This window comes from Pocillopora verrucosa, chromosome 5, assembly GCF_036669915.1.
Source record: "Pocillopora verrucosa isolate sample1 chromosome 5, ASM3666991v2, whole genome shotgun sequence".
Taxonomy (NCBI): domain Eukaryota; kingdom Metazoa; phylum Cnidaria; class Anthozoa; order Scleractinia; family Pocilloporidae; genus Pocillopora; species Pocillopora verrucosa.
The window spans coordinates 15,184,630-15,201,216 of NC_089316.1; the positions used below are offsets into that span (position 1 = coordinate 15,184,630).

At 38.7% G+C, this 16,587-nt stretch overlaps 2 protein-coding genes across 4 annotated transcripts in view; one reads left to right on the top strand and one right to left on the bottom strand.

Annotated features, from left to right (window-relative positions):
- Nucleotides 1–16,587, bottom strand: part of LOC131773433 (fibrillin-3-like) — a 164,204-nt gene that overhangs the window by 78,886 nt on the left and 68,731 nt on the right. The window lies entirely within an intron of this gene.
- Nucleotides 2,833–4,434, top strand: LOC131787795 (uncharacterized). The gene has a single exon (XM_066167288.1). The coding sequence runs from the start codon at nucleotides 2,833–2,835 to the stop codon at nucleotides 4,432–4,434; it is 1,602 nt and encodes a 533-aa protein (XP_066023385.1).

Consider the following 16,587-nt stretch of genomic DNA (forward strand, 5'->3'; position numbering starts at 1 on the left):
GATCTTAGGGGCAAGTACCTTACTGTACCACCCACTTCACTACGTCGAGCGAAATGTTTTCCCGTTTGGCCCTCCTACTTACTCTAAACAATACATGTGCCCAATAATTTAAGGATGGCTTTCCTATTTGAAAACCCTGTGTAATTAGTCATTTTTTCTTCCCCCGCATTCATTAACGTCCAAATTAATTAATGATGAGTTCTAATAACCTCTTTGCCATAATTTGAACGGAATTCAAACGAGCTGCATTTAACTCTAAGTTGAGGTATAGGACAAAACGATTTGTGAAAGGAAATCTTTGTAAGTACAGAAAAAAACAGCCGTAGTTTTTGGCAAGTTGGATGATTCAAATGCAAATTTTTTTTCATTAACTTGATTTTTCTTTACTGTAAACTGAACCCAAACAGCAGGCTTCGTTATTTAATTAAATCCTCTCTCATCGCCTTATGGGATTTCCCGTCGCTTCCAGTTTCAAAATTTGTGACGTGCTTGGAACCGCCAGCTCTGACATTTATAATTTGGTATTTTTCTCTATTTACGATAGCGATAGAACTATAATTTCTACAACGGGTGTCATTATAACATAAACAAATATCGCTGAGAAAAGGTTCAAGAAGTAAACCCGTTGTAGGAAAATAAAAATTGTGGAGAATCATCATGTTTACTTCGGTAGCTGAAGATGTTTCCTCGCCAAATGTTTGTGATACCCACATTTGGAAGCTCAGTAAATTTAATTTTCGTTTTATTTCAACTACACAGAAATAGAAGAGTTAAGGTGAATATAATTTCTTATCATGGGTGACGGTCAAACTCAAGTTTTCCATGCATTAAGTACAGTCATCTCTTACCTTCTACCTTGAGCCAAATGTGTTTTCTTTTATCACTGTCTGGTAACTATGGTTACGATAGAGACTGTTGGTTTCAAGCTACGATGATTATTAATATTAGAAATAACCTTCCCTATTCTTCTTTGGGCTCTTTGCCCAAAAACTTAAATTGATAAAATAATACGCGGTGAAGAATTTAACCCAATGCAACGGATTGACTGGAGTAATGCGTCATGGACTGTAAAATGTTATTATTAATTTCTTGAAAGTGTCGCCCGTCACGTCAGGTGGAAGAGGCATTATAATTATAAATCGTTTTTTTAGTAATTCATACCAAACAAACGCAATGCAGGTGAATTTGAGAGAACAAAAAAACGGACTCCAATAAGAATTTAAGGCAAGTCCTGTAAAAATGGTTTTGAGAATCACACAAACACAGAAAAAGAGGAGAATTCACCACTAAGTACTTCTTAGCTTGATGAATTTTATTTAATCGATTACAGTATATCAATATAGTTAATCTATGATAATGAGACTGGAAAGACAGAATTTTTTTTTTTTATCCATAATTTTCTAAAACGTGTTTAGTTAAACACAAGCCCACTAGAGACTGGGGCTGCACACTGCGGTAGACCCGACGACCCAACATACACAAGGGTAGTTGGGATCCAAATATAGAAACTTCTTTACATAGTGTAGAGCCAGTAAAATCATTGTGTTTTCGTTAAAAAATTTGGGTTAAAATGGCCGCGAGCTAAAGTTGCACTTGCAAGGCTTGAAATTTTGAGGACTTTTTTACTCCGACCGATATATTAATAAATTTTTCATAATGAGACATACACGCTGGGGGTGTATTGTTGGATTATAAAGGACCTCTCTGCGTCTCTGCTATGATTTCTGACTCCTGCAGTCTTGACCGCTCAACACGGAAAGTATGTTCAATCGAGAGTTAAGAAATTTATTTCGCTATCATTTACTCTCCAAAAATAAACTTTGAATTTCTTTAACTATCAAATAAACTATCAAAAGATGTAAAGCAGTGTGCTGATTAAAATTTCCTCGGTTGACCGACCGGAAACCTTAAAGAGGTTGACAAATTAATGATGAATTTCTCTCCTGAGAAATGTAAAAAATTAGAAAAAAAGTTTCAAACTTTGCCATTAGCATGTTTTTCAATAGTAGCAGAGTATGTTGGGTTATTTTTCATTTCATCTGAATGCTCCATACAAAGCTCCTTTCTTCTTTTCTGCAAAATTTTAGTATATGTAGGTTTCGCTGTGGTAAACAATAGCGCCGTATCAATTCGGCTGTCGATTGCAACTTATCAAATTTTTTTTTCTTAGTATCATGTCCGGTTCTAGCAAATTGCTAGATTCCGATTCCAGGCTTTATTTTCCTGTTATCTATGGGGTAATATCGTAATTTGCATCAACTCTAAATTCTCTGAAAAATGTAGCAACACAGATCTTAGGGTGAGTGCCAAACTGCCGCCCGAACCTAACCGCTGTGGACTATAGCCTTCTCCGAGTGGGAGAGAGCGTACCCATATTTGTATATTCACCAAGGCGCATCCAGCGAGCCTGGGCTAACTGTGACTTTATCGTTCATTTCTTCTTTGGTTGATAAATCTCCGAATATGACTTTAACGTCTACCACAAAATACCTGGGGTCTTCTGCAGTCATCATGGCGACCGGTCGAGCACTGCCGAGCTCGCTGAAATATTTTGTGTTCTCGCTCATAGCGGCTTTAATGATACGGGAGAAAGTCGAAAAACAACTCCTATACGGACCAGCTCATTTGGGAAAAAACGAGGAAGGACAAGAACGTCTGGCCGCTTTAATACGAATGAAGATGAGCTTGAGCTTGAGAACTCGAGCGGGTTGCGGCAAAATGTAGTTATCGTTCAGAATTCTATATACAGCGAAGGATACGAGGACCCTACAGCTGAGCCGAATTGTCTTAGGTGGCGATGTACATACAAATCCAGGGCCTTCAAGTAAGAGAATGCCGAAAAACCCGTGTGAGGAGTGCGAGAAAACTGTTCGGTCAAACCAAGAGGTCTTGTTGTGTGTTCATTGTAACACTTGGTCGCATGTTAAATGTATAGGCCTAAGAAAGGCTGAATTCAAGTCGTACAAGGTTTGCCCTGAAATACAATGGACCTGCTCTCTATGCTTGCTTCTATTTAGCCAAGAAGAATGCTTGAAAAATTGTCTACAAGAAGAATTTATTTCGATAAATAACAGTGTGGAGGAAGATGATTATGCAAATAACAATGCTGGCGAAGCTGTTTATGCAAATACATTGGACGTAATGAAACCCTGCATAAGGGAGTCCCCTGGGAGAGTAATCGTTGAGGAAAGGAAAAGGAATTCAAGCGGAGCCCTTATTGTTCATCTAAACATCAATAGTATACAAAATAAATTTGAAGAACTAAAAACATTGAACAATTCCCTTAGAGCACATATTATAGTAATATCTGAAACAAAAGTGGATAGTTCCTATCCCAACAGTCAATTTAACCTCCCAGGATACCACATGTATAGAAAAGACAGAAAAAAGGGTGGAAGCGGACTGTTAGCATACTTCTCTTCAGCTCTGCCATCTAAGAAGAGGGCCCTGCCAAAGACCTACAAGACCCTTGAGGAAATTGCTGTCGAGGTGAAGATAGGAAGCAATGATTTGTTAGTTCTGTCAATCTACAGGCCCCCAAAACAGAAAAGGAAGGGAAACGAGTCCAGCCTCCAGGATCTTAAAAGTGTTGAGGAGGAGCTTAACCACATCTGTCAGTGGGGGTGTTTCCAAAAGCAGTCTGTCATCATTTTAGGTGACCTTAATCTGGACAGATTGAGATTGGATCGTGCTGAGGGGAAACTTCTGAAGGACCTGGAAGAAGTCAATAATCTACAGTGCATGATAACTGAACCCACTCGAGTTACAGCTCACTCGAAGTCACTTTTGGACGTTATTCTAACCAACAGTCCTGAACTGTTCAAGAAATGTGGGGTTTATCAGCCAGAAATGAGTGACCACCATATGGTGTTTGGAGAAATGATGGAGAAAATCCACAAACACAAGACTCGCACTACCACTTTCCGGCAGACAAAAAGTACTGATTTCGAACAGCTTAACCGGGACTTGGAGGCTGCCCCCTGGCATGTAGGAGAGATTTTTTGTAATGTGGACGATCAATATGATTATTGGAAGGGACTGTTTGAGAGCGTTGTGGATCAACACGCACCCACTAAAAAGAAACGAGTCAGGGAGAAAGATATACCCTCTATGACTCCAGAATGGAAGCAAGCCATTAGAGATAAGAAAAAATTTGCAGTTCAATTTGCAAAGGATCGCTCTCTTGAAAACTTTGAGCTCAAACGAAAATACAGGAACATTGTAACACGGGAACGTAGAAAGGCAATAAAGGCCTACTGGTATAGAAAATCGGAAGAGCTGAAATCTAAGCCCAGCGAGTTTTTTAACACATTCAGGCCATTCATCAGTACAAAGACAAAAGACACTAATGCTATATGTTTGAAATCTGAAGATGGCGAGGTCGAGAAAGACCAAACTGTGGTGGCTGAACTCCTAGCAGGCAACCATATATAGGAGGCAACCATATCACTAGCCTAACCGAGAATGATCATAGGAACCACAGTAGTGTCAAGGCTCTGTTTTGTTATAAAGCACGCAGGAAGCGGCTAGAGCACTCAAGAAGTGGGAAGAAACACTCGACTACGTCTCGTGTTTCTCCTTACACTTCTTTCGTGCTCTAGCCGCTTCCTGCGTGCTTTATAACAGAACAGAGCACAGTCAAGGCTTCTCTATTTGTTAAATAGAATGTTGTAGTTTCCCATCCTATGTCATTAGAAAGTTTGAGTACCAATGTCACAGTGACTAAGAATTCTAGAAACTATGTACAGTCTATCCACAACACACCTAACACGATTTTAAAATCCTTGTACATGATGATGCTAACGAAAGGATAAGCGAACATAGTAAACAAATTGCGTATAGTCACGGACCGCCGTGACTCATCGTGGAAGGCTTTTAGACAGAATAACAACTACATGCAGAGAAGGCATAGGTATTAACAGTTGCTTTAGTTTCTGCTATGGCAGATAAGCTAACACTCTCCTTTGGACTATCGACCTGAGTAAACATTAAGGGTTCAAAATGTTTTGTAATAAGCGAAATGCAAAGCTCAAAGTTTTGCTTAAAACTTACTTAGTGAAGCTCTTCGATAGGAATAGATAGAGATGATAATTGTTAATATTATTTGGAAGCTAACTAATGCCCATAGTTGTAGACCTTTGCTTGGGGGGGGGGGGGGGGGAGAACAGGGAGTCTATTCTAATACGCGGGTTAAAAACAATTGTTCAGTCGACTCTGATGATGATTTCGCTGAGGTTATAGAAGCGTCAGTCTTTATTACTGACTTATACCTTCAGTAAAAACTTCTCAGGAGTACTCATGGAAGATCAAAGTACACGGTCCAAAGGTACTCTTGTGTTCCAACTACTGACTGTTTAACACTAATCATAAAAAGTGGATCATGTGAAATTTTTAAAGTCCCTGTCATACATTATAGTACATGTGCCAATGACTCGATTTGTAAATCCTTTCACTGTGCAAAATAACTTGCTTATAGCATTCTGTCTGTGCCACAATAGCGAAGAAAACAACCAGGTACCTTTAATTTTGGAGGTTGTATATAAAGTAGGATCCGCATTCTTTCACACGTATGTTAATTGATCTCTTGCAACAATTTTGACCTCCGGTAAAGCAGACATTGAAGGAAACCTCACCAATGTGTGGTGACCACCGTATAGCCAGCCTGAGAAGATCGCACCACATCTATTATCCGGTACGCACTGGGTTGGCATTTCCCGAATACTATGGATGAGGAATCGTCGTCACATTTTTCTCCACCATAGGGTGTGTTGTAAGTGCTCTTTCTGTCAGCATCGCCCAGGTTTTGTTCATTCAGTCTGTGCCACAGTATTGCGAATCACAAGTAGGTGGCTTTAGTAATTTGTAAATAAAGTAGGATCCCCAGTCTTTCCCATAAATTTTAATTGATGTACTGCAGCAATTTCCACCTCTGGTAAAGCAGACCTTGGAGGAAACCTCACGATCTGCCAATGTGGGGTGATCACCTTTTAGCCAGCCTGATAAGGCTGCACCACATCTCCACTCCAGTACGCGCTGGGTTGGTATTTTTGTTCCTGCATCTCCCACGAAACGATACCATTCCCCGAATTTTATGGATGAGGAGTGGTCGTCACATTTTTCTCCACCGTGGGATGTGTTGTGAGTGCTCTTTCTGTCAGCATCACTCAGGTTTCTGTAATTATGGCACGGATCGGCTAAAAAGTTGAATTTCGGTTAATGCGATGTTTTATGTATTTCTTTATAAGGAAGCTTAAGGAAAAAAATTATTGTATAAACTGCGGTGTTTTAGATGGATTTCTCGCCCTGATAAAAACCGTAAAAATACGCTTACAATGTTACAATAACTTTTTTTTAAAAATAAGTTTGATATCATCAATCAGCTGTGTCAGGTTTAAAAATGAATGGCAAAGCGTTGGCCGTTCTCAATCCAGGGTCGCTTGTCGCTTGGCTCTAATAAACAATTCGTATTTCAATCAGACAATGTCGCTCAAAATTTCCTAGAAGCAGAAGTAAACGAAATACAAAAATAAAACCGAAAATAACGTACTTGACCTGGGTAATGGCATTTCTCGCGGCTGAGAACGAAAATCGACAACTGGAAGATTTGCCACGGGCCGATTTTGGCTGTGTGCATAAAAATGTATCTTTTGTCGATAAGGAAAAAGTCAATAACTGGTTTTGTGAAAAGAAAGTTACGCCCATTGTCTTTTTCTGTAATGGTTCAACGCATTTTTCCTCATGAGCCCTATCTCAGACGCGCTTTAAGACCTTTTATTTGCGGATTGTATAACTTATAATTTCATTCTCCAAAAATGGTCGACTTTTCTTTTCAGTAAAGGCCTATTCAATTTATATGATAAACAAATATAATACGTGGTTGCTTGCAGGTCTAGAACTTCTCTTTTCGTCTTCAACTCATACCAGGTGAAATACAATATATAACAGTTTATATATATTTATAATGGCCTAAAGCCTCAACGCAAAATCCCTAAAAAGTTACCATATTCAACGAATTTCAATGCCTCTCCGTGGCTCGATCGCTTAAGGATCAGTTTTCATACAGCCTGCTGACCACAGAAAAGGTTGTTGATCAATGTAAAGCCATCGAGCTAAGCATATCTCTCCAATAACATTACGGAAGAAGGTAAATGTTGTTTATTTATAACTTGATTGATATCTGTTTTCTCAATACATGCTCTGGACGATAGTGTTTCCTAATAGCCAATCAAATCGCGCATCTCACAACAAATAAACCAATCAGAATTCGCGTTAAAAAAGTAAAGTTGAAACTCGTGGCAAGTGCCAGCACTGTGGGAATGGAACTACTATATACGGGGGCCACCTAGTCAAATTTAGGACAAATGTGGTAAGCATCTTTAAAGAAACAAAACTCTTTCACAATATTATAGAAAACTATGAAGTTTTGATCAGACCATCTCTTTAGAAAGACCTATTCAGGATATTGAAATATCGAGGTGAAATGGTTAAACTGTAGTTAAAACTGTAGTTAAACTGTAGTTAAGAGGCTGTCTCTCTTACTTCCACCCGGTCAATTTTGCGTCAAAAATTGTTTTGCCTGAAACTCTGTTAACAGAAAGACTTTACCTAGGAAAGAACTAAATTAGATTTGGTTTGATTCGAAATAATTTTCTGACTGCATTACGGGCCATAATTATTTCCCAGTCCGTAGGGACCATCGCAACGTCTCGAAAATTGAAAAATAGGCATATTTTGTAACGTTGTAAAATATTTGATTCGCATTGTTAAGCCACAGAATTTATATCAGATTGCTTAAAAACCTTTCTAGTTTGCCAAGAAAGTTAGAATTTGCCCTCTCAACATATTTGAAAAGGCGAATTTTAGCATATTCTGACCACTAGAAATCGCCACCAGCCGATGGCCGTAAATAACCTTGATTTAGACGCTAAGTTTTGGGATTTGGGACCTGGTTGACGATTCTATCCTACACAGCCGTTAAGTTTAGACCTTTATAGGCAAAAATATCCAAAAACCCCTGTACGTTTTCGATTTTTCAAAAGTTATGACCGTTTGAATCAGCACATGTACGAGCGTTCGCGATTTTTTCGCCTACACCAAAATCGAACCACTGGAGCAGATTTCGTCATAAATACAGCTTACCCGCTTTGCAGCCCGGCTTCATGGCTCACTTCAGAATTTTTCTAATAACCAAATTGGTGAAAACCATGATAACTTCAACAAATAGCTAGGTATTGCCTTCGAAAAGTAGGCGGCATCCATCGTGATTCGTGGTATCAAAACAAATGTCGGAATTGGCCACATTTCGCGGTGAATCACCCATTTAACATCGTTGCAGAGCTGAATTTTTTCCAAAATCAGAATATAAACTCTCCATGTCTGGAAGCTGAGGGAGAAATGAAGGTCTTAGGCTTCTGAAGTGAAGAAATAATCGCTTAAATTTAGATCCAGTTCGATGTTATACTGTTCTCACAAAGGTCCGCACAAAAGAGAAGACCGCTGATAGCTTGTGCCGTACGTTGTGCCATGCAAGCATGCAAGTGCTTTTTCGAAACCAGAGAGGCTTCAGTCTGTAGCGAGTCTTCAGCGAGGTTGTTAAAGTTTTCATTGGACAGAGGATACGCATTGACCAAACACCCAGTGAAGGGAACAACAGCTGCAGTAAGAGTAGTAGACGAATCAAAGAACACTCTTTGTATAAATAAGATTGAGCATTTTAGTAGCTTCCACAACTTCGAATATGGAGATATCGGTCTGAGAGTTTGGAAATGTTATGGCATCGGTAAAGGGAAGTACATTCCATATGACGTAATTTATATCAAGCACCAAGGTCAAACGTCCCTTCAAACCATAGAATCTCAAGGGTTTTATGATCCTCCTGAAAAGCGTGTGGTCAAGCGTCGTTCAAAGGGCAGCAAGGAAACAGAGAGTACAACGCCATTGTTTGAATGCTCTGTGTTTGGATGTGTTGAAGTGTTCGAAACCTTTTCGCAGCTGGAGCTGCACCTGGACGTTTGAAAGCATACAGTCAGAAGGTTAAAGCCAGTATGATGAAATCAAAAGGGACTGGGCCCTTAATTTCTCGTCGATAGATACCGCTGGTATCGAGTGTTCGAGCTGTTCGTTAGATCCTAGTACACCACTCACTTCTCCAGTGGATACTTCGCCCCACTCGTCTTTACGAACAGGATGGGCCGTAAGCAAACCAAAGGGCAGCGTTAGATTTTCAGAGAAGGTAAAAGAATACCTAACGGCACAGTTTACACTTGGAGAAAGAACTGGGCGAAAGGCCGACCCCGCCCAAGTTGCAGTGGACATGGACATCTCCCGGCTAGCAGCAATGCGGCGAAAAGATCAGGGTGTGATCGGGATATCACTGGATGAGGAGGAAGATATCCAATGCGTCCAGGAAAATTCCGAGAGATAAGATCTGGTAGACAAAGTTAACAAAGAGATCAAAGTCTCACATCCAATCTGCTACGATACGTAGGACCTCTGTGAACGTTACCACAATAACACACTTCAGAAATTCAATGTGGTTTTGTTGAGAGCCATCTGTAGTCATTTTGAGATCCCTGTAAAATTGAGAGACAAAAAACAGATCCTCATAGACAAACTGTCGGACATGATTAGTGATTGTCAGTGTGTTTCTCAGTAGACTTATGTAAATAATGGCTTATACGGTGGCTGAAAGTGTAGAATATTCTTTACAGATACAAACTACCTTTACTTCCGATATCAAGTTATGACGGCGTTGTTATAGTGTAATATATTATAATATCTAGTTGTCAGTGAAATGTTTTGATGAAATCGATTGAAAATTTACCAAAAGTAACACTTATAACATCTGTTCATACGAAGCATGTGTCAAGTTTTTAACACGTTGGTAGCCGATTTCTCCGGAGATTGACAGGTTGCTGTTCTGTGAACACAATCGACGCGGGACCGAGAGAAGCAAGCTCAGGATATTTGAAATTGATTTATTAATTATATGATATCAAACTCCAGTTAAAAGCATTTATTCTTTTCATCCAAAATTTTTCTGCCCAAATATTACATTGGGATGCAAAACAAAACCATATGGCACAACGTACGGCACAAGCTATCAGCGGTCTTCTCTTTTGTGCGGACCTTTGTGAGAACAGTATAACATCGAACTGGATCTAAATTTAAGCGATTATTTCTTCACTTCAGAAGCCTAAGACCTTCATTTCTCCCTCAGCTTCCAGACATGGAGAGTTTACATTCTGATTTTGGAAAAAATTCAGCTCTGCAGCGATGTTAAATGGTTTATTCACCGCGAAATGTGGCCAATTCCGACATTTGTTTTGATACCACGAATCACGATGGATGCCGCCTACTTTTCGAAGGCAATACCTAGCTATTTGTTGAAGTTATCATGGATTTCACCAATTTGATTATTAGAAAAATTCTGAAGTGAGCCATGAAGCCGGGCTGCAAAGCGGGTAAGCTGTATTTATGACGAAATCTGCTCCAGTGGTTCGATTTTGGTGTAGGCGAAAAAATCGCGAACGCTCGTACATGTGCTGATTCAAACGGTCATAACTTTTGAAAAATCGAAAACGTACAGGGGTTTTTGGATATTTTTGCCTATAAAGGTCTAAACTTAACGGCTGTGTAGGATAGAATCGTCAACCAGGTCCCAAATCCCAAAACTTAGCGTCTAAATCAAGGTTATTTACGGCCATCGGCTGATGGCGATTTCTAGTGGTCAGAATATGCTAAAATTCGCCTTTTCAAATATGTTGAGAGGGCAAATTCTAACTTTCTTGGCAAACTAGAAAGGTTTTTAAGCAATCTGATATAAATTCTGTGGCTTAACAATGCGAATCAAATATTTTACAACGTTACAAAATATGCCTATTTTTCAATTTTCGAGACGTTGCAATGGTCCCTACGGACTGGGAAATAATTATGGCCCGTAATGCAGTCAGAAAATTATTTCGAATCAAACCAAATCTAATTTAGTTCTTTCCCAGGTAAAGTCTTTCTGTTAACAGAGTTTCAGGCAAAATTATTTTTGACGCAAAATTGACCGGGTGGAAGTAAGAGAGACAGCCTCTTAATTAGTAACTTCTGAATTTCATATTATAAAATGGAGGTTGCTGCCTGCCCCCATACTTTTTTTCCTGCAGAATTAATGAAAAAAGGTTACAACTTCTTAGGCATAACTACCATACTTGTTCCTTACATTCGAGACTTTGTAACTTTCAAGTTTTTTTTTTTTAATTTTTGCTTTCAAAACCTTTGCTTCCAGCTACCAAAAAATGTATCATGAAATGAGGCGCGTGGAAATTTGCTAATAGAGCATAAATCGGGTAAGTCTGGTCCGTCATTTCTCTCAAACAAGCATGATGGCCTCTCTTTCTTATTGTATTTTTCGAAATAACCATATGTAGGGAACATTTAAAGAAAGATTTTAAAAAGATTGAGATAACTTTTTTTTTTCACCTTAATAGGTCAAAATGGAAAGTCTTAACCGCGGTCAACATTGATTTAACCAATCAGGTTATTCTGTTTAATTGCTTTCAATCCTTTCGAGACACAGCCTCATAGTAATTCAATTTACAGAACGGTTATGCATCATCAATAAAAAATAATGGGGATCATTATTTTGTCTCTTGGTGGACAAAAACAATGCACAACAAGTCTACAAATATGATATAAAAAATCAAATCTATGTTTCTTTTTCCCTAAAGGTGCGCTGAAGGACGTTTCCAGGCAATTTAAAGGCACTAAAAACTAACGTGATTTTTTACATGGCCAAACAAGGATAGCTATTCAGTCAACATTATTTACAGCGAGTTCAGCCAGTACCATCTCTAAAAATGTGTAAGGCAAGACTAACCTTTACAATTCAAACCATCATCATTGTATCTAGAATCACAGGCGCAACTGTAGGGGCCCTGGGTATTACTGCAGGAGGCGTGCTCATCGCAGATATTCAGTTTTGAACACTCGTCGATGTCTGATAGGGATCAAACGCAGAACGTCACAACCCACAATTGAATGTTCTGTAGGACGTTTCAGATTACTTCCCGCTTCGAATAGCTGGGATTGTATGTATAGAAAGAGCAGCAATGAAAATTGCTATTCTCCGGTCATAAAGGACTTTTCTGGACATTGAAGGAAACTTATTAAAATCACCGAAGCAAGTTTGTCCATCTCCAGTGTATCCAGTGTGGCATGTACATACATGTGATCCAATGGTGTTGGTACAGTTAGCATTCGCATGGCAAGAAAGATTTCTAGCACATTGATCAATATCTGAGACATCAAAGGCTTCTGGGAGTATGATGCATATATAAATCTCCTTATTTTGAACGTTGAGTGCATTTTTTCATCTTGCTTTCCAGTGGAAGGAGGATTTTTATTTTCTTCCATTGGTGAAAAATATTAAGACAAGAGTAATTACTTTATCAAAACAAACAAACAAATAAAGAAGGAACGTGCAAATTAAACAAACAATTCAAAAAACAAACACAAGCAAACTAAATTTGTTAAAGTCATAACGAGGCAATTACAATCTAAAGACCTTTACCTGTGCAGTTCCGTCCATTTCCGTTAAATCCAAAGAAACAGGTGCAGAAAAAGGATCCATTTGTGTTTTGACAAGTAGCGTTCAGGTGACAATCGTGAGTATTTTTTTGGCATTCATCAATATCTAAAAAAAAAAAAAAAGGGAGAGAAAAGAATAATTATGCAACGGTTGTAGTTACACGAGCGAGATATACATTAGTTTTTAAACTCTTGCGAGGCGAAAAAGCATCAAGTTAGTTGTCATTGTGACAAATTAATTGTTACTTTAGACTAAACCAAAACTTCCACTGCAGTGGAGTCTCTCTCTAGAAACCATTCCAAACTGTAGTCGGATATCAGTCGTCAAAGATCAGCCCTGGTAGCCTTCCTCGGTATACTTTTTTCTGGTGGATTGTAGAACCTATAATTTTATTCTTTATTCTTCTCAGTAAAGGCCTTTTGTGTTTATATGATAAACAAAATAATATATGTTTGCTTGCAGTTATGGACCTTCTCTTCTTATGTTCAATTCGATACTAAGAGATTATAATTAAGTCTATATTCTCTTGCTCGATACCTTACTCGTTTGCTGCTCTCACTCATGAGATAGCGAGTTGAACACTCGAAGATAAATTCCATATCAACACGCATCTGTGTATTACTCTCTTCTATATTTAATGAGGACAAAATTGCCGAGTTTCTCATTGATAAATTGTGTAATTGTCTTGCAACGCGGCTGAATGGTGCGGCACTGTAGTTGAACGTGGACTATTCTTAATATTATAGCGAAGAGAGCAGTTTCGTCCATTCCCAGTATATCCAGCTTGACATTGACGTACATGTGATCCAAGGATGTTCTTGTATGTAGCATTCACGTGACAAGAGTGATTTCCTTTACACTCGTCAATATCTGTAAAATCATAAACATAAAAAAAAAATAATTGTAATAGGAAAAAAGTTACCGAGCATCATGCTTAAAAACCTTAGTCTTTTTTGTTGTCTTTTCTTGTCTTGTGGTTCTAGACGGAAGCACTTCACATTACCACACACTAGATTTTCCTCGGTTCCCTCAAGTTCAACTCCGTTGTTCTGTCCTTTAAGCCTTTAATTAATAAATTAACAAATAAGGCTTTAATTAGGCCTTTAATTTAATCTCCCTTTGCCATTTGAGATTTTTTACCACTGAATGTTTAATTAACCTTTTAACTCCCATGAGTGACCAAGACAGAATTTCTCTTTACCAAATCAATACAATATCAAAAAGACAAGTGATGAAAATAAATAATGGTAATTGAACTGAGTGGTGTAATTTGGGCTGAAATCATACGCGTGATTTCAAAATCGAATGAGCGCGCAGCACGAGTTCGATTTGAAATCACAAGTATGATTTCAGACCAAAATTAGTAGTAGTAGCAGTAAATCTTTATTTAAACTCGGTTAAGAATCTTCAGTTACACTAATAGTATTTTAATTACAATCATTTGTAAAAATTAAAATAACTACAACAAGATTGCCGAGTGGGAATCGAATGTTTCAAGTGCGCAGTTGATTACCTGCTTAAACTGCCCAATTGATCTAATCGCCCTAATATTCTCAGGAAGAGAATTCCACAATAAGGCACCGCTATAGCCAAAGCTACGTTTCAAATAGTCAGTAAGTTTAACTTACGGAAATAATTACGCAAGTCATAGTCTGATGTTGCTCACTGAATAAATCATGCAAGTACACTGGGGCTAACCCGTTGAGGGATTTAAACATCATTATAGCTTTCTGCTTTCTTCTTCTTAATGATAGCTGATCCCACTTCAAAGTTTCAAGAAGCAGGCTTGAGTTTACCTCTCAGTTGGCTTGCAGAATAACCCTAGCTGCTCGGTTTTGCATTTTTGTAGGTTCTGACACAGATAAGAACTCAATCCATCCCAAACAGGGGCACAGTAATCGAAATGAGGTTGGATTAAAGCGTTATATATTTGTACTGCAGTGGACTGAGAAATGAGGGACCTAATGCGCCTCAGAGCACCTATTGCCGAGGATATCTTTCTGCATAGTGCTTTGATGTGATTAGACCATGAAAGTCGGTCATCAATAATGAAACCTAATGATTTGGCATGCTCAACCCTGCAAATTGGATGGCCATCTAATTGGATATTAATCTCACTGCAATTTTCTGCAAAAGACACTTTTGACGACACGAGGTTCAATTACCACTTTATTACATCAATTTTAAAATCGCCCAGACACAGGACTTGGTCAGTCCAAACATTTTGTTGATGCAGTACTGAGCAGGTCTGAAATTAAATTCATCCATTTTTGGGGGGAAAAAGTAAGAGTTTTGGAAACAAAAGTTGCAAAAAAAGTTGATACTCTTTGTCTTTCATTTTTCTGCAATTTGATCGGTTACTTTAAACAAGCCTTGAGATCTGATGGGTCGTTTCGTTTTTAGTGTAGCCTCCTCATTGCCTGGGAAAAAGATGCCATTTAAAGCAAAAAATGGTGCGATTCGTGATCAATTAGAGCCAATCAGATTACAGGGACCGCCAGTGATTTCAAAATGGGTGTAATAAAGAAGAATATCAGCTTGTGGATTATTAGTTGATTCAATACCAAATTCTCAGAACAAACATCAAAAGAATTGTACGGCAGACAGTCAAGAGAACTACTAATGAGATAATGAAAGGGTTAATACAATTGTGTCATTATCACCATTGTCGTCAGGTCTATACTCATCACTTTTTTATACAAGGTATGCTGGTAAAACAAGTCTTGCTAATTGGAATGGTTACAAAAGAAACGCATCAAGTACGTGTGCAGTCCCGTCCATTTCCAGTCTATCCGGGGTGACAAGTACAAACATACGATCCTTTGGTGTTCGTGCAGGTAGCATTCACGTGACAAGGGTGAGTCCTTTATACTCGTCAACATCTGAGAAACCATGGATACATTTTGCACTTTTATGACTCATTTTTATGACTTATAGTCGTTTAATTTCTTTAATCATTACATAATATGAAAAAAAAAGCGGTTTCCTTTTTTGTTGATACATGAATTAGATATTGCAAAATTATATTTCAGCACAAATATTTTAATTTATCAACCTGACGGCTCTGAAATAAGCCAGATGTAGATCATGGTAACTCTGTACATAAACATGCATGGGTAACGCTGCTTAAAATTACGAGACAATGAACAAATAGTAGTAACCCATCAAGCCGAAATTGACGACCAACCGTACAAGGTGTTACTTTTAGCATGCGGGGCCAACTGTACTACGGGCACTATCTTAGCCATTACGTAATGGAAGGGCGAGGGAAAAGGTAATGCGCAGGCGCGATTGCGCGCGTAACTTGGATACTGTTGTGTATTAGGGTTCGTTATATGCTTCTATAAAGTAAAGCGTGCACAGACCAAGTGCTCTACACAACTGCTTTATTAGAATACCATCGAGTTAATTACACACAATGATATATGAGCATAATCACATGACTGCGGTCAAAGGTGTGCTAACCAATAGAATAAAGATTATGTAATAGCTAAGGTATTTATCAAAATAGGAACAAACACTAGATTCCCCCACACTTATTTCAAAGGCTTAGTAATCAGTTACTCTAATCATTATATATTAAATCCTAAACGCTGCGGTGCTTTACGCTGTCGAGTTCGATAGCGCGTTTGAGGTTGATGTTGAGGTTGCGCTGTCGCGGCTGCGTGCGTATCTTCATCGTTATCATTTTCGCTACTTTTGGTTTCATTTGGTTTTAGCGTTGATTTTTCCGCGGTGTCCGCTTGCGGAGGCGTTACCAGTTGGAGGTCAGTGGTATCGTTTGAATGTGTTACAATGATTTCTGGTTTACTATCTTTGTTGCTTAAATGATTTTGGTGCATTTCGTCAACACGTCGTTTCCAAAGTTGTTCTCCGACTAGAACCTTATAGGAGACGGGACCGGGCTGCTCCGTAACAGTGCCATCAAGCCACTTCGGCTCACCACCGAAATTTTGCACCAGAACTTCTTCACCAAAGGGTGAATTCTCTTCCTTTACTAATCTTACCGT

Excerpts from the sequence above, each read along its gene's own strand:
- LOC131787795 (XM_066167288.1), top strand. The coding sequence starts at position 2,833 with ATGCCGAAAAACCCGTGTGAGGAGTGCGAGAAAACTGTTCGGTCAAAC.